This window comes from Xenopus tropicalis, chromosome 3 (genome assembly GCF_000004195.4).
Source record: "Xenopus tropicalis strain Nigerian chromosome 3, UCB_Xtro_10.0, whole genome shotgun sequence".
NCBI classification, from domain to species: domain Eukaryota; kingdom Metazoa; phylum Chordata; class Amphibia; order Anura; family Pipidae; genus Xenopus; species Xenopus tropicalis.
The window spans coordinates 26,461,699-26,480,485 of record NC_030679.2 but is presented as its reverse complement, the minus strand read 5'-3'; the positions used below and the strand labels follow the sequence as shown (position 1 = coordinate 26,480,485).

The window sequence follows — 18,787 nt, the reverse complement described above, 5'->3', positions numbered from 1 at the left end:
CCCTATGCTACCCTTGTGTGCCATACTCTGCCTTCCCTACCCTGCCTGTGTGGGTGCAAATGCAAGAACATGCAGAACATAGTCCGCAAGTCTCTAGAACAGAGTGCAGATGCCTGCAGCTATTTGCACAATGCCCTATGCAAGAAACGGCCAATTGCAGCCTTTTTGCACTTTTTTTCCGTAGGGCTTGTACTTCATAACTATGCCATCTGAATGAAGCACAATTATAGGACAGGAATAGGGCAGGATGGGGAATGCCTGCATGCCTCGTCTCACCCATCCCTCATGAATAAAGAGATGCCTAATGCAGGCAGCACTGTATTCATGGGGCACATTCAGAAAAGTGCAGGGCAGGATTCAAAGTGTAAAAAACATGTTGTTGCTTTTTTTGCACTTTGTAATGAGCACTTACATGTGCAGTGGAACAAAGGTAGATCACTCCAAGTATGTTTGTAAATTGCAGTGTTATGGGTGTGAGAGGATGTGGTATATGAATTGCAATGTTCCTCCAGTATCATTTTCAAGCAAGATTACATCAACGCACTCTGCTTTAATTATGCAATTTGAGTCCAAAATCTAGTTTTGGTTTCATTTCTAGCAGTACCCTGAGGACAGAAATCAGAAACTACCACACCCTCCTTCCATTCTAAATATGTGGAATTGCCTGTAAGTTAGGTAGTTTTTGAATATCCCACAGTAGAATAAAGGTAAGACTAAGAACTGTATACTGATGACAGTAGATTGTCTGTGTGTTTGCGTTTATATATTTAGTCCTTCTCTTTTGAATGTTTCTGTGGTATTGTATAGATAACCAGATTCTGTGCAGGGGCGGGAGGTACAATTAATACCCTAACGAAAGCTTCATGAGGAAAAGGCATGGCTAGAAAAACATTTCCTGCTTAGGAACCAAAGCAGCAATAGCAGAAGATTGTGGGTTGCTGGGTCTGATGCAGCACAGGTTCTCTTTCTGACTGGCGTGACATTTATAACTGTGTTTTTCCTCTTAATCAGAGAGCTTGCAGATATACGAGGACATTTAATGGCTTAATTTTGTTCACAAAAAAGAGAAAGAAATGGCATATAATAAATTTGCCCTTAATGTAACCCTTAACATATAACTGCCTATAACAATATATATATGTATATATGGGACCTGTTATGCAGAATGCTCAGGAGTTTTCCAGATAAAGGATCTTTCTGTAATTTGGATCTCTATGACTTAAGTCTGCTAAAATCATTCAAATATTGAATAAACCCAATAGGCTTCTTTGGCCTCCAATAAGGGGTAATTATATCTTAGTTGGGATCAAGTACAGGTACTGTTTTATTATTACAGAGAAAAGGGAAATCATTTAACCATTAAATAAACCCAATAGGGCTGTTCTGCCCCCAATAAGGGGTAATTATATCTTAGTTGGGATCAAGTACAGGTACTGTTTTATTATTACAGAGAAAGGGGAATCATTTAACCATTAAATAAACCCAATAGGGCTGTTCTGCCCCCAATAAGGGGTAATTATATCTTAGTTGGGATCAAGTACAGGTACTGTTTTATTATTACAGAGAAAAGGGAATCATTTTATAAAATTAAAATTATTTGCTTATAATGGTGTCTATGGGAGACAGCCTTTCTGTAATTCTGAACTTCTTGGATAACGGGTTTCCGGATAAGGGATCCCATACCTGTACTAAAAAAAAAGACCAGAAAGAACTGCACACTCAGGGAAAAGAAAAAAAGTTTATTTATATATATAGAGTCTGGGTGATAAAACAAGCTGGGTCTAATAGACATTTTGCACATTTTGAGACATCATTTTTTGTCACTCTCGAAAATTTTGGGAATACATGGCAAAGAAAAAACTTTGCCCAAGTAACTTTTCAAATAAATGCACAGATTACCTCTAAAGAAGGACCAAACAATCAGACAATTAAAATACTTGCCCAAGTTTGGGACAGGTATGGGGCAGGAGGGGGGATGTCTGCATGCCATCCCCACCTACCCATTATAAATACATAGATACCTAACACAACTGTGCTGCATTCATGGGGCACACAGAGAAACATGCAGGGCAGGAGGCAAGGTGCAAAAAACATGGTGGTTTGCGCACATAATGGAAATGCACGTTACAAGTTGATCCAGGGACTGGAAAGGCTTCAGAAGGGAGTTTTTGCCTTTCTCTGGATCAAATAGCAGTTAGGCGGGATATATATAGGCATAAAAGATGGATGTGTATCTGCTTTCACTGTGTATGATGGTCACATCAGGCAGTTTGTGGGGTGATAGTTGATAGTAATTTATAGAGAAGTACTGATTTGCTTTAATACAGTAACCTATGGCAATTGGGCATTTGCATCATCGACTAACCTGCTCTGTTCCAATGAAAGCTAACTGCTGCCTGATTACTATGGGTTACAGCACTGAATCAAACCTGAAGGTACAATATTGGATTAAATTAGTAGATATAATAATCTGACAATCACACAATGCTTCCCATAGAAATGAATAGAATGTGGGTGGGTTTTTATGTATTAAGCTCTAAACTCATGATAAATCTGCCCCTAAGTGAAGCCTCCTTGTTTTCTACCCTTATTTTACAAAGTGTATCTAACAGAACTACTACTGGCTACAAAACACTGTAAAAAAAACTTCAGTTGGAGTTTCACTTCTCCATTGCCCAGCCAGTAACTAGGAATTCAAAACCAGTCCCAAGTGTGCATTTTCGACACCTTCCTCTTCAGAAACAAGGTTTGTTTTGGTAAGAAAATCTCTGACCATTTTATAATATTACACATTGCCACTCAAAAATGACGCCATTTAGAATGACAATGCTCCACTGTCTTCATTAATAAGCTTTACAAGACAGACGTTCTATATTGCCTTTGCTTTCTTCTCTGTTGGTCGTGATGAGGAAAGCAAAACTGCTGGCACTGGCTTAATGTTTCAATGGTCTATAATTATGATGTTTCATTTTATTTAAATCTAAGGATTTTGTTGTTTTGCTTTAGCCAAACTGGGCAAACAGGGATATTGTCCACTATGCAGAAAGAATTACTATGCAATAGTAATTATCTAACTTGCAACCACCAAACATGGAGTAACTTAGTAGTTTTTCTGTTTATCCAGTTTAACAAGTAGCAAACTATAAACCTATAATTATTCATGGTTAAAACAACAGGTGGAAAAAATGATGTTCAGCACCAGTCCTATTCATTGCACTTGTGTTCAGTAAGGCGGTATACTGCCCCTTTTAGTCTATAAGGAACATTTAAACATGAAATAAACCCAATAGAATTGTTTGGCCACCAATATGGATTCATGCAGCTTAGTAACCATCAAGTGCAAGGTTTTGTTTTATTATTACAGAGAAAAGGGAATCATTTAACCATTAAATAAACCCAATAGGGCTGTTCTGCCCCCAATAAGGGGTAATTATATCTTAGTTGGGATCAAGTACAAGGTTTTGTTTTATTATTACAGAGAAAAAGGAAGTAATTTAATAAATTATTTTCATAAAATATTCTGGATATTGGGTTTCCAGATTAGGAATCCCACACCCATATATATCAGTGGAAGGTGACTGAAATGCTTAGTTTTTGATGCTAAGACCTGTGAGTGCAGTGTGTTTTGCTAATTTATATATATACAGTATATGGAGTTAAGCACAGAGCTGCATTACCAGTTCCCACAGCACCTCCATGCAAAGGGGGCACAGGAACTATGCAGTTTGCACCATACCTTGCATTAGTAAACGAACCCATAAAAAAAATAAATGGTGCAATTTTGAACCCATGTTTGGGAATTCAGCCCTACCAGGGGCGTAGTTACCATACAGCAGACCCAGCGGTTGTGGGGGCCCCACTTGCCATTGTAGGCAACAGGCAGCAACATGCTGGGGGAGGGTGGGAAAGGGGCTGTGAGCATATGCCAAGGCCCCATAAGATTTTTTTTTTTTTAGGGGGGGTGGGTGGAAGCCCATTAGGGCAATGAGCCCTACTAATTACTTCATGTTAGTTCTCTTTAATAATTGTAATGTATTAATATTTCAGATGGCATCCATCAGAAATACACTTGCAACTCAAAACAGGCAAATCATTCCGGAGCGGAGAGGGAAGAGAGCTACCAAAATGGCTTGCGTGCTGGCCATAGGGAGCATTTTATTTGTGTGGATCCTTGGAAAAGGAAAATATTCAGGTGCCCAATTAATATACAGGATGGCAATCAATTTTGCCATTAGCCAAGGCTGCTGTCTTGTAACATGCGCATGTGAACTCACTGAAGAAATTAAGCATTTGCACACCAGGTCAGTGTCACCTATGGATCAGAATTGCACCTAACAGAACTGCTTTCACACAAAAAGTTCTGTGGTAAAATGGTTTCATTGGCCCAGTATCTCATGTTAACCCAGGGGCACTAGGTTTTTTTTGCCCAAAATGCAGCATTTCCCCCACAATTCCAGTATTATTGCAGTCACCATTGCATCCAATGCATCAAAACAATGCAAGATGGACTCAGCTGCACTGAAAATCTCCAGTATTAGCAGGTTGCAGGCCCCTGTAGGTGCAAGTACCCTTTAATGACATAGATTAGTGCAATGACTGTGGCCACCTTTTTGAGAGTGCAACACTGGTTCATAATAAGCCCTAATGCCTTGTAGGCACTCACTGTTTTGACCCCATGTAAATGCTATAGAATTCTTCATAGCCAGATGAAGTTAGGAGAAAGTCAAGTTATACTCCATGTTCCCAGTATAAAGGAGAAGGAAAGACTAAATCACTGGCACTAGGCACCCTTAGTGATTGTAATCACTTACCTGAAACCTCTGGCCGGTGGTTGGGCTGGGGGTTCTAAGGTAAGTTATTACAATCACTGGGGGGTGCCTAACATTTTAGCAACCCCCCAGTGATAACAAACTTTTCTTCTCCTTTAAATATGTAATTGTAATTACTTACCTAAAGGCAAGTGATCCTCTTCCTTCTCCATTAGCAGCGATCCTGGGCCGGCACATGTGCAGGTGAGCATACACCCCATCGGTACAGGTTTCTTCTCCTTGAAATATGTAGGTGTTTTATAGACTATACAAGGGCATCTAGCTGCTCAGTAGAAATACTAACAATGCTCAGATATAAGTGAGATTCTTCACATCATGTAGCCAGACACGGACCCATTTGGTAAAGCAGTTTGTGTTATTTTGACCCTAATCTGGTCAGGTATGGAAGCTTTTGCCCGATTGTCCTGTGGTCCTATCAGATTGCAGTCAGGCTCTCCTTAAAGAACCTTTGATCTAATGCATATCTTCTTTTTCATTAAAGATACAATGGACATTACTGGCGGGCACTGAAAGCAAGCTTCAACCTGAGCTGTGCTGCATTTGTAACTGCCATCCTGTGTTACGTATTCTATGAACCAAAACTAATGGCCAGTTTGCCTCTTACCATTGACATAACCCTGACTCTGCTCTCCTGGTTGTTTTGCTGGATTCTTGGGATTCAGGTACTGATTTGCCCAGACCAATTGCACTGATTAAAAAGTTATATTTAATTTGATACTGCAATCAAGATTAAAAAAAGTTCTCAATTTTTATCTCAAAGCAGGTTGTAGTGTTTAGAGTAGGTTTGAAAAAAAAAAAATAGTTGGTTATACTGTATAAACTATGTATTATCTTGTAGGTATTTTATTATATTTGCCTCCTTCACATGAAAAAGTTCACATTAACTATAGTTTGTATCACTGCAGCATGAATAGTCCTTAGGTCAGTGCTCAGAGGTGTTCAATTTAGGTTGTTAAAAAGTGGGCGTGGCTATTTTTGCATCATGTACAAGTATGGGACCTGTTATCCAGAATGCTCAGGACCTGGGATTTTCCGGATAATGGATCTTTCCGTAATTTGGATCTCCATAACTTAAGTCTGCTAAAAATAATTTAAATATTGAATAGGCTTTTTTTTGCCTCCAATAAGGATGAATTATATCTTAGTTGGGATCAAGTACAGGTACTGTTTTATTATTACAGAGAAAAGGGAATCATTTAACCATTAAATAAACCCAATAGGGCTGTTCTGCCCCCAATAAGGGGTAATTATATCTTAGTTGGGATCAAGTACAGGTACTGTTTTATTATTACAGAGAAAAGGGAATCATTTAACCATTAAATAAACCCAATAGGGCTGTTCTGCCCCCAATAAGGGGTAATTATATCTTAGTTGGGATCAAGTACAGGTACTGTTTTATTATTACAGAGAAAAGGGAATCATTTAACCAATAAATAAACCCAATAGGACTGGTCTGCCCCCAATAAGGGGTAATTATATCTTAGTTGGGATCAAGTACAAGGTACTGTTTTATTATTACAGAGAAAAAGGGAATCATTTTTAAAAATTAGAATTATTTGCTTATAATGTCTATGGGAGATGGCCTTTCCGTAATTTCTGGATAACGGGTTTACGGATAAGGGATCCCATACCTGTACATGATATGTAAGACCTTTTTGAGAATTAGTCTTAACCACAACATTTTTAAAGCCATTTTTTTCTGCCAAAATTTCTCCGTCATAATGAAAATGTCATGGAAAAATGTTGATATTTTAATTTGGCTTAATACTATATAGAGAAACAATTTTGGCACACAAACCACATTTTCACAGAGCAATAACAGCAATTGTTTACCTGTATAACAAATATTTTAACATTTGGGGACATTAAGACAAATCCATATATAAACTAACTATGAAATACCTTTTGTGAATTTGTTGTGCTTTACCAATTTGGCAACAACACTTCTTGTGATTTCCTCCCATTATCTTTGTACCCAAGAATATATGGGTCAAAGAATGGAACATTTGAGTTGACTTTTAGAAAATGTGTAAGAAAAAAAATGGTAACTTTAGCACAATGACATGGTGACAGGTCTGTGAAGATGCTGGGGAAACCTCAGTATGTGCAACCACAGAAGAATGAACAAACTTCTAACCTGATAAGCAGTTATTGTACTAAAAACTCTAATCTCTGGCAGGATCCTATTATTCAGACAAGTGGTACAATTTTGTTTAAATACACAATGCAATATTGGTTGATATTGTGCTTAGCAGACTTGTTTGCACTACATACGACCAAGTGTGGATAACAGTATTACATGTGGTTCCTGAGACTTTAAAGGGATTCTGTAATGAATTTTATAGTGTTTTATTAATAAATGACATTGCGGATAATTTCAATCAGGTTATTATTATTAACATTTATTTATAAAGCGCCAACATATTCCACAGCGCTGTACAATAAGGTTATATTTTCTATCATATTGTGTATAATTCATTCTCCAATTTAACATTTTATTTTTGAAACAATAAAAGTATTTATTTTTTTTTGCTTTGCTGTAATATTGGGCGCCATCTCAGGTCATTGTGCCTAACCCTGTGCTTGCAGTCATGGTTTGACTTAAGTGTTTAATATTGAGTCCTATTCTCATGTCTACCACTAGGTGGGGAGTGGCTGAAATTTACCAGAGCACAGGTCACATGACTGAGGGCAAACTAAGAATATGTCTATCCCCATGTTTCAAAATATGTTTGTTCTTTTAAAAAACAGATTTCAAAGCAGAATTCTACTGAAGCAGCACTATAGGTTTGGTAAAAAAAACATGTTTACAGGTATGGGATCCCTTATCCGGAAACCCATTATCCAGAAAGCTCCGAATTACTGAAAGCCTGTCTCCCATAGACTCACTTGTAATCAAATAATTCAGAATTTTAAAACTGATTCCCTTTTCTCTGTAATAATAAAATAGGAACTTGTATTTGATCCCAACTAAGATATAAATAATCCTTATTGGATGCAAAACAATCCTATTGGGTTTAATCAATGTTTTATTAATTTTTTAGTAGACATAAGGTATGGAGATCCAAATTACGGAAAGAACCTTTATCCGTAATAACCTTGGTTCTGAGCATTCTGGATACTAGGTCCTATACCTGTACATGGTTTGGAATCCAGAATCCCTGGATACAAGCCAGACAATTAGCCAGAAGAAGGGTAGCAGATGTACTATATAATTCTATATAATATTATAACTAAATAATAATAATAATTATTATTATTATTATTATAAATACTATTGTATGAAATGCATCACTTATATGCTTCTTAAAAAAGTATAACCTTATAAAATACTGTCAACTTTGTATCTTGTCCAGGGCCCAACTCCTGCAACAATTTCAGAAATTACTGAGATAAAGCAACTGAATGTTGCCCATGGGCTAGCGTGGTCTTATTACGTTGGATACTTGCAGTTTGTCTTACCAGGTAGGTACAAGGTTAAATTGAAATAAAACTGCTGCTGTTCATTTAGAAAAACAAACTGGATCATAAGGTGTAAATGACCTTTATGAATGTCCTGCTAAACCGGTTAGGCACCCAATAAACTGTTGCACATATAAATAGAAAAGATTATCTAATGGACATATGGGGCTATGCAAAAAAAGACTAAGTTTGCCCAGGAGCAGTAACCCATAGCAACCAAGCAGCAGGAAGCATGTTTAAAAGCAAACATCCTATTGGTTGCTATGGGTTACTGCTCCTGGGAAACTTTGTGCCTTTTATTACATAGGAGGGTAAGTGCCTAGGCTTCTTTCTAAGCTTTTTGCTTTGCAAATACCTTTAACTTATCATCCATACCAATTACAGCGTTAAAAGAATCCATACAAAAATTCAATGAAGAAAACCACAACTTACTGAAGTTTCCAGAAACCTGCAGGCTGCATATCTTGATTCCATTAAGCTGCAGATTATACGGAGACCTAAAAGACGTAGATGAGAATATCACGTTTCTGAAGGAGATTCCCCCGCTTTACATTGACCGTGCAGGGATTAAAGGAAGAGTGTTTAAAAATAATGTGTATCGTATTTTGGATGAAGATGGTCGGGTATGTTTCTATTTGCTTTTACGTGTTACATAATACATGTTAGCAGTTTATTTCCATCCAGGCATCTAGTTCCCCTCAGTAATCTGTATTCCTTCATTCTCTCTTATCTCATGCTTTCTACTCTGTTTCCTTTTGTATTCTTTCACCTTCTATCCTCATACAGGTATGGGACCTGTTATCCAAAATAATCAGCACCCCAGGGAGAGGTTGAACTGATAAACTTTGGTCTTTTTTTCCAACCCACATTAAAGGGGTTGTCCACCTTTGAGTTAACTTTTAGTATGATGTAGAGAGTAATTTGCAATTGGTCTTCATTTTTTATTATTTGTGATTTTTAAATTATTTCTGTTTTTGTTCAGCAGCTCTCCAGCTTGGGGTTTTAGCAGCTATTTGGTTGCTAGGGTCCCAATTACCTTAGCAGCCAGGGTGTGGTTTGAATGAAAGACTGTAGCTTCAGCGCAGGGGTCAGTGACACCATTTAAAGCTCCAAAGAGTTAGAAGAAGAAGGCAAATAATTTAAAAATGATTAAATCAAATTATAAAGACTAATTGAAAAGTTGCTTAGAATTGGCACCCATAGGCTAAAAAGTAAATTGCTTCAAATATCTCATAGAGACAAAAAGACAACCCCCTTGTTGCACGTACCCAGCTCCTTCAGTTTAGCACTACCTAAATAAAGAAAGACATACGCTGAATTAATTACTGAGGTTAACTAAATTAATTGACCAAAGCGATATGTGCTGAGCCAAAAATGAATTGATTGCAATAAACTTGGATTGATTTTTGGTGAAATTAATTAAATATTCAAAAGCCACGAGAAATCCCGAATTCAGAAGGAGGAAATGGGTAAAAGGTTGGAGGAGCCAGACTCTCAGGAGCTGCAGTGGCACATTTACCTTACTATATACAGCTTTAAATCTAGACCTGTCTATTATCAAAATTTAAAAAAAATGAATGCAGTGCCTTATGGGCAATAACGTACATGGCAGCAGCAGCAGCCTCAGCTTCTCATGGTGCATTGTCTGTGAATAATGACATTATTGTGAGTCCATGCCATAGAATGCATGTGCAAATGTCAGCATGGCCCCCCGTATTTTGTAGTGTGGCTCCCAGCATTGCATGACAGACACTGAGTTCCCCCCCCTACATTTCATTACAGATAAAGCACAGCCCCAGTATTTCATGACAGACACAGTGCGGCCCCCAGTATTTCATGACAGACACAGTGCGGCCCCCAGTATTTAATGACATGTCATTGTTCCATTAGCTTCAATTTACTCTTTTTCTTTTGCTTATTTTTTTGCAAGTTTCCCTTAATTCTTTCCCCCAATTTATTCTGCTCTCTATCATTCTTCTTATGTGTTTAACTTTGAATTTCAATTTCCCGTTTCACCTGCTTCTATCTTTTTTTTTTTTTATACAACAGTTGAGCAAACATTACTTTCTAGGCAGGTTCCTCCTCTTTTGCAGAAAGATTCCTCTAGCAAAGTGATCCCCAACCAGTAGCTCACCAACCCCTTGGATGTTGCTCCCAGTGGCCTCAAACCAGGGGCTTATTTTTTAATTCCTGGATTGGAGGCAAGTTTTGGTTGCATAAAAACCATTGTACTGCCAAACAGAGTCTGCTGTAGGCTGCCAGTCCACATACTGGCTACCAAATAGCCAATTACAGCCCTTTTTGGGCACCCCTAGGAACCATGTTTATATTTCTCCCCAACTTTTTTTTATATTTAAATGTCGTCACTGGTAAAAAAAAGTTTGGGGACTCCTGGTCTAGCAGCTTCTGATCCTGTTAGTCCTGGTATAACCACAAGCTGGTTGAATAGGCTGGAGGGAAGTGATAAGTGTAGTATCCAGCCTATCCAATCCACAAACAGCTATTCCGGAATTTACACTTTGAGAAGGATCTGTTCTTACGCTTGGTCTGAGCAGCGCAGGACCGGAACAGATCCTGATAGTTTGCGCTTGTCACTTTGCATCACTTCCGCCCACGCAAGCACACACATGATTTTACAGGGCTGTTAGAGAACATACGTGTGCATAGGCTTAACCCCAATTTTAATATATATACAGATATAGATAATAAATATATTTATAGCTTTAGATAATAACCTAGACTTTATTATTTCCCATTTAGTTAATTAGCCAAATAAGCAAAAAACCTCAATACACATTTCACTAAAGCTTTCTCAGAATAAACAACAAAATAATCTATAACACTATCACTTTTATTTCTTATTTCAGCCCTATAACTGCATTGTGGAATATGCTACCCCGCTGGCGTCCTTGCTTAAAATGACAGACATACCGAGCGCTGCCTTTAGCGCAGATGATCGGCTCCAGCAAACAAAACTTTTCTATCGGACACTGAAGGATATCTTAGAAAATGCACATGAATTACAAAATACCTATCGATTGATAGTCTATGAGGGTAAGATTCATTTAGGTGCTGTTCTGTAGCTTCAGTAATATGTAAATATAACATATGAAGTATAATACATGTATGGGATCCATTATCCGGAAACCTGTAGAAAAGAAAGATTCGAATAACGAGAAGAACATCTCCCTTCTAGTCTATTTTAAGTAAATAATTCTCAATTCCTATTTTCTCTGCAATAATAAAACAGTACCTTGTACTTGATGGTAACTAAGCTGCATGAATCCATATTGGTGGCAAAACAATCCTATTGGGTTTATTTCATGTTTAAATGATTTTAGTTAAAATTTGAACTTTAAGTATGATGTAGAGAGATGTAGAGAGACAATTTGCAACCAGTCTTCATTTTTTGTGCTTTTTTTTTATTTTTTTGGTTTTTGTTCAGCAGCTCTCCAGTTTGGTATTTCAGCAGCTATCTGGTTGCTAGGGTCTTATTTACCCTAGCAACTAGGCAGTGGTTTCAATGAGAGACAGAAAAGAAAAGTTAACAAAAAAAGTGAACCACCAATTTTAGGTATGTTGATTCAAATAATGGAAAGATCTCTTATTCAGAAAAACCCCAGATCCAGAGCATTTCATATAAAAGATGCTAAAACTCCTACCAAGATTCTTAATTTAAAGTCAGAACACATTTAAAGTTTTTAAGTTTTTTGGGCCTCTAGCCTAAGGAGAGCTTAGAGTTGGGGGCATTTTAAATAGATAGGTGTTAAGAAGCCATAAGGTTTAATGAACCTGTCACTTGGGAATCACTTTTTATTTTACTTACGTTAATATAATAAATGTTTACCTATGTTATTGAGATATGTCTTACATGCTGTGCAGTTGCTCAGACAAAGCATGTTTAGTTTTCATTCTCTGTTTTTTAAATTGTGGCAATTTCTGTGGTTTTGGGGGTGTTGTTTACCATTCAGGGGAGTATTGTCTCCGGTGATTCTGTCAGCAGCAGGGAATACAAGAGTACTGCAAGGGTTAAACACTACAAACTTAGGTGTGCCATTATAGATATTTGCTTGGTATCAATAAACATTCATTAGGCCTGTGAAAAAAAGGATTCTGTTATACAATATACAAAATATACTGAGTTGGATTTGACAGATTTTTTTATTTTTTTTTTAATATTTTCGACACTGAGATCACTGAAGCAATGATATAATTAAGACATGACCGGGTTATTTCCAATCTCTCTAGTCCAGGGATCTCCAACCTTTTTTACTTGTGAGCAACACTCAGATGTAAAATAAGTTGGCGAGCCATATAAGCATGAAAAAAGTTCCTTGTGGATGTCAAATAAGGGCTGTGATTGGCTAATTAGTAACCCCATGGGGACTGCTAGCCTGCAGGAGGCTCTGCTTGGAGTAAAACTGTGTCTCTGTGCTTCCAAAACTTGTCTCCAAGCCAGAAATGTAAAAATGGCACCTACTGTGAGGCCACTGGGAGCAACATTAAATGGGGTAGTGATTAACATGTTGCTCGCAAGCCACTGGTTGGGGATCACTGCTCTAGTCTGTGTAACAGACCAGTGTTGTACTGTATTGGCCCTTACACAGATATTTTTTTATTGTGCATTTGATGCATTTCAGATGCAGGTTTACTGGACCTTAAGCCGATGAGCTAATTGATTCCAGTGCAGTTTTGTTCCATTACATCTATTTTTTAATCATGGTGCATTTTAATAAATTTACCGTGTGTTCAACTGTTCAAATAGAGGAATGCACGCTGAACTAAAATAAAAAAAAGAAAAAATTAAACACAATACACACATTTTGATGCATTCAGAATGCATTTCAACAGACCCACATTCAAACCCCCATGTACCAGCAAATAATGAATAGAAATATCATAGACATCAACCAGCAAAACAATTCTGCTTTAAGACTGATTCAGCCCAAACAATGAAATGGTCTCCTTCATATAACTGTGGACTGCCATGTAGAGTCTGGTAGCTTTGAAGGTTTACATTGGTTTTACAAGTCAAAAATCCTTCATTGCTATAGGAAGAAAACTCGACACACAAAATGATATGGTTTCTGCCAATGAATATATGTATTGTGGCCCTGCACTGTTAAAACTGAGGTGTTTGCTTCAGGAACACTACTATAGTTTATATAAATAAGCTGCTGTGTAGCCCCGGGGGCAGCCATTCCTGCACTGGTACAGCTGGGGTGTTTGCTACAGAAACCCTACTATAGTTTATATAAATACCCCGCTGTGTAGCCCCGGGGGCAGCCATTCCTGCACTGGTACAGCTGGGGTGTTTGCTACAGAAACCCTACTATAGTTTATATAAATACCCTGCTGTGTAGCCCCGGGGGCAGCCATTCCTGCACTGGTACAGCTGGGGTGTTTGCTACAGAAACCCTACTATAGTTTATATAAATACCCTGCTGTGTAGCCCCGGGGGCAGCCATTCCTGCACTGGTACAGCTGGGGTGTTTGCTACAGAAACCCTACTATAGTTTATATAAATACCCCGCTGTGTATCCCCGGGGGGCAGCCATTCCTGCACTGGTACAGCTGGGGTGTTTGCTACAGAAACCCTACTATAGTTTATATAAATACCCCGCTGTGTAGCCCCGGGGGCAGCCATTCCTGCACTGGTACAGCTGGGGTGTTTGCTACAGAAACCCTACTATAGTTTATATAAATACCCTGCTGTGTAGCCCCGGGGGCAGCCATTCCTGCACTGGTACAGCTGGGGTGTTTGCTACAGAAACCCTACTATAGTTTATATAAATACCCCGCTGTGTAGCCCCGGGGGCAGCCATTCCTGCACTGGTACAGCTGGGGTGTTTGCTACAGAAACCCTACTATAGTTTATATAAATACCCTGCTGTGTAGCCCCGGGGGCAGCCATTCCTGCACTGGTACAGCTGGGGTGTTTGCTACAGAAACCCTACTATAATTTATATAATAAGCTGCTGTGTAGCCATGGGGGCAGCCATTCAAGCTGGAAAAAAGGAGAAAAGGCACAGGTTACATAGCAGATAACAGATAAAGACACCATTGTATTCTACAGGGTTTATCTGTTAGCTGCTATATAACCTGTGCCTTTTCTTCTTTTGAATGTCTGCCCCCATGGCTACACACCAGGGTTTATATAAACTCTAGTAATGTTTCTGAAGCAAACACAAAACTTTTACCAGTGCAGGGCAGCAGTACATTATAGTTTAATTTCTTTGAAATATATAAATGTTTTGGTGTTACTGTTCCTTTAAGAATGCAAATAGCCAATTCGCTAAGACTTCATAGACCAAACTTTTTACTAGTAACATTTTGATCTTCTCCATGTAAAGGAAAACTAAACCCTCAAAAGGAAGATGGCTAAAATAACATAGTTTATATACTAAATTTCCTGCATTAGTGAAGAGCGAATCTGTCCCATTTTGCTTCACTGGAAAATGCACAAATTGTTGAAAAAACTTGCATAATGCTGAAAAATTTGAGCAACACGAAAAATTACACATGACAAATAAAACTGTCAGTGCGACAATATTTTTGATGTCTGCATTTTTTTTGATGCACGCAACAATTTGTTTTTGACATGCATGTTTTTTTTTTTTGATGCGTGGTGAATTTTGCCGCCTTGAATTTGTGTGCCTGTTTCGCGAAAAAAATCGCCCAGTGCTGAAACGTGGAAATTCAGCAAATCCATGTAAATTTTGCTCATCACTATTCAGCATCTCTATAGCAGTAACGATCTGTGCCTTAAGAATTGTCACAGGAGCTCCCCATCTTGGATTTTGCTAGGAGTGTCCGTGACACTGCACATGCTCAGTGCGCTCTGGGCAGCCGTTGAGAAGCTGAGCTTAGGGGTTAAATGATCAAGCACTAAATGTAGTTTTCCTGTTGTATAAGCTGATGCTATTGGGCTGAATATTACATTCTGATGCTAACTGCACTGGTTTCAGAGTTTCTGACTTGTACTCACAATCAGTATCATTTACTAGTCACCTTATATTGTATCCTTTACATCCTATATATACAGTATATTGTGAGTGGGTTCCTAAGCTCAGTAAGTGCCAGCAGCACAGAGCATGGGCAGGGAATCAGCAGAAAAGAAGATGGGGGGCTCCTGGGGCATCTTTGGGGCACAGATCTTCCCTGCTAAAGGGCTGGGGTTGCCTTGGGCTGTTACAGAAGCCTTATAAAACATACATGAATACCTTATAAAACAACTTGTATACATGTGTGCTCTGCTTATTCAAGTTCGGTGCAAATGTAATCATAATGCAGAACCTTTTTATTTCCCCCTTTATTTCCACCTCTTCAGAAATAATGTAGTAATGCCAGTTCTCCCAGTAAATCCTCCTGCATACCAATGATCATTTCTGAATTCAGTTTTTTATTTGGGCAAAACATTTTTTTCTTTTTTTGTTTAACAAATGATAAATATAATAGTTTAAGCGAAAAAGAAATTAAGGATTTTGGAGGGGAGAGGTTTAAAGAGATGGGAATGGGGTTTAGAAGCTGTGGCAACACGATGGGTATGGGTATTTTTACCCAAGTGAGGAAACACATAATTATTTGCAGTATAAAATAGACTATTAGTAGTAGCCTATGGATAAGGGGAAGAGAAAGGGGGGAGTTTCAGTTTCTACAGGCTTAAAGGTGGCCATACATGGTACGATTTCAGCTGCCAATTAGGCAGCTTACCTGCCTGCATATGGGCACCACAGATGGGCCTTCATGACCGACATCTGGCCTGAAATTGGGCAGATCTTGGGCAGGTTTGATTTTTCCGTCAAATCGGGGATCGCATCTTCTCGTTGATCTGACGGCACCTATGCCTACCGTTAAGGTCAAACGATTGAATTAACCTGATGACGCTCACCGTAGATGGGCATATTGGAAGAAAATGCTCTCACTTGGTGCCCATGGCAAACTAGCAGACCTTACAGTGTATGGCCACCTTAAGTTATAGTGTTTTCGATATTGCTTCCAAATTTGTTGTTTCATCCAGGTTTATGGCCAAAAAATATTAATCAGAAGTGTCAAGGTTCATTTCTTATGCTTTGTGGCATTCATTATCTGTAAATAATTTCATTTTTTTTTTTGCAAGAGAATCTGCTTTAGACATGTTGCCAAAGATTCTGCACACTTAACTCCATAAAAAAGTCTGAATTGCAACATAGACAAAATATAAAATGCCAAGGATCATTCACTCCAAACTAACGTGAATGTGAGATTAGCATGCACTGGTATCTCCCAAACAACATCAATATTGAAACAAGTATTAGTACAGCAAATATTTTTTTTACTAATCACTCTGTTCTACTGTTATGTTGATAAATATTATGTGGCTTTACTGGCAGCGCAGTATATGGATTAGTAAGAAATTATAACATAATACAGTACATAATGAAAACAATGGATATTCATAGCACAACAGTGCCATGGTTTCTTTTCCATTGGCTCACTATAGCTTGGCATGCATATGTATTTACATTATCAGAGAGATAACACAAGAATTAGACTACAGCTGTCATTTTGCTTTATTTCCACTTACAGATTTCCCAGAAACTAAGGATCACAGCCGGCACTTGCTATCACAAGAAATTCTAAAGCATATAAGGCAACAGCATTCTGAAGAATACAGCATGCTGTAATGGAATCTAGTAACTGTATATCCACATCATTCCGACCCATTGACATTGGATGGACTTTTATGGATATTTTTATTGGATGTATCCCACTGGATTAAATTTTATGGCTACTTTGTAAAATAAAAAGAACAAGATAATCCAAAGTTTTTTGGGGTTTTTGTTTGTCTTGTTGGAGTGTCAGCAGTGGAGTACCTCAATCATCATCACCTGAGTGATGCTATAACAAGAAAATTCAGATATGAAATTACTGGTGACTGAACCAGAGAGCAAGCTAATTTAAAAATTGAAAAATGTTACCCTCTTCGAGGTAAAAGCCGTAGTGTGCCTTCAAAGGCAAGGGGCAGTTGGTCTTCATTGTGGATCGACAAAGACAGGATTTACAGAGGCTGGACTTGAAGGACACATGACTACAGTATATAGCCACAAGTATTTATCCACCTCTGTGTGCTCCATATCCGTATCTGTCATGTCAGGAGTGACTTTGCAGTTAATGTAGGGCTTATACATATAAAGGGCAATGAATTGTGGTGCAGTTCAAGTTTTCTGGCAACTGAAGACTTTAAACTTCTGAAACACAGCTACAATGAAATCTATTTTTACAATCTGACCCTGGGTTTTGCTACTGGACAACTGGACTGGACCACCCTGCAGCTCACTGTGTGAGTATAAAAACACCAGGGCTCATTTCCTAATGAAAAGGAGTGCAGTGTGCAAATTTCTTAATGATTTTTCCCGACAGCGCAGAGTCTTTTTTCTCCATAATTCCAACATAATAACGGTTGTGTTGTGTCTGACACAATTGCACATCAATGGGAATCAGACAGAGTTGTATGGATTTTGCCATTTCTGGCACTCGGTCTAACAATTACATCTGTGCCCAATCATCTTAGCTGCAAGTGCACTGCACTCAGAGCCAGGCCGAGCAGACTGGGTGCCCTAGGCAACCTGGTCAGCTACATATGCACAGTGATGCGTGGCAGTGGGGGGTAAGAACCCGGACTAGGGATAGGCAGCCAGAAGTGGCACGTGCCTAGTGCCCCCCATACACTGTTCCACCCCAGGCACATGCCTTCTCTTCCTAGTTACAGCCCTGGCTGCACTGACTGACATAGGTGTGGGAATGCTGGAGAGGTAAATTCACTGCTTTGTGTGACCAACTGCATTTAGTGGTTGCAAATGAGCACTATGGATATGTAGCCTTTTTTCTATGTTACTATATTATTGTAATTGGTTTACTTAGACTGTAAGCTCTACGGGGCAGGGACCTCCTTCCTACTGTGTCTCATACCATAGGGCACTTAATCTCTCTGTATTTATTATTGCAATTATTGCAATTTTTATGACACTTGTCCTCCCTGTGTGTAATTGTATATATTGTATATATTGTAAAATTGTACAGCGCTGCATACCCTTTCCCGCTTTAGGGCTGTGACACGCAGCCCGATTAGCCGAACTCGCCAAAGTTTCCTCTCAAGGCAACTCTGGCAAATCGCGCCACTGCGTATGCCGTCCCACCAGTGATTTACATCCTGGCCGGTGGGATTGCATTTCAGGGAGTTTAGTCGCCCTCGACAAGGGAGATTTGTCGTGTGGCGACAAATCTCCCCGTGTGTCACAGCCCTTATAAATAAAGTTATACATACATACATGCATACATACTGTATTTGAAATTGTAGTATATTTTATTCTGAAGAGGCAAAGCTTGAAAGCTTTGGGTTGGTAGTGGTAAAACAGGAAGGGCAGAAGAAGAGGCTGATGGAGGAAAAACCCTGAAAAACTCTTTATTGGTTGGAGTGGGGAGATTCTTGTCCAAAAATGACAAGAACATTGTTG

The 18,787-nt window shown here is 38.7% G+C and overlaps 1 protein-coding gene across 2 annotated transcripts; it reads left to right on the top strand.

Annotated features, from left to right (window-relative positions):
- Positions 1 to 610: 610 nt before the first annotated feature.
- sting1 (stimulator of interferon response cGAMP interactor 1) lies at positions 611 to 18,233 on the top strand. 2 transcript variants are annotated; one of them, NM_001112974.1, is given in 7 exon segments: positions 611 to 707; positions 4,048 to 4,301; positions 5,311 to 5,491; positions 8,186 to 8,294; positions 8,676 to 8,914; positions 11,159 to 11,345; positions 16,860 to 17,097. In NM_001112974.1, coding segments are annotated over 6 exon segments (1,068 nt in total). In that variant the 5' UTR covers positions 611 to 707; the 3' UTR covers positions 16,958 to 17,097.
- The last annotated feature ends 554 nt before the right edge of the window (positions 18,234 to 18,787 follow it).

Coding starts and splice junctions, on each gene's coding strand:
- sting1 (XM_031897587.1), top strand. CDS start 4,048: ATGGCATCCATCAGAAATACACTTGCAACTCAAAACAGGCAAATCATT. Junction 5,492..8,185: donor GCTGGATTCTTGGGATTCAG/GTACTGATTTGC, acceptor TATCTTGTCCAG/GGCCCAACTCCTGCAACAAT. Junction 11,346..16,859: donor TCGATTGATAGTCTATGAGG/GTAAGATTCATT, acceptor TTCCACTTACAG/ATTTCCCAGAAACTAAGGAT.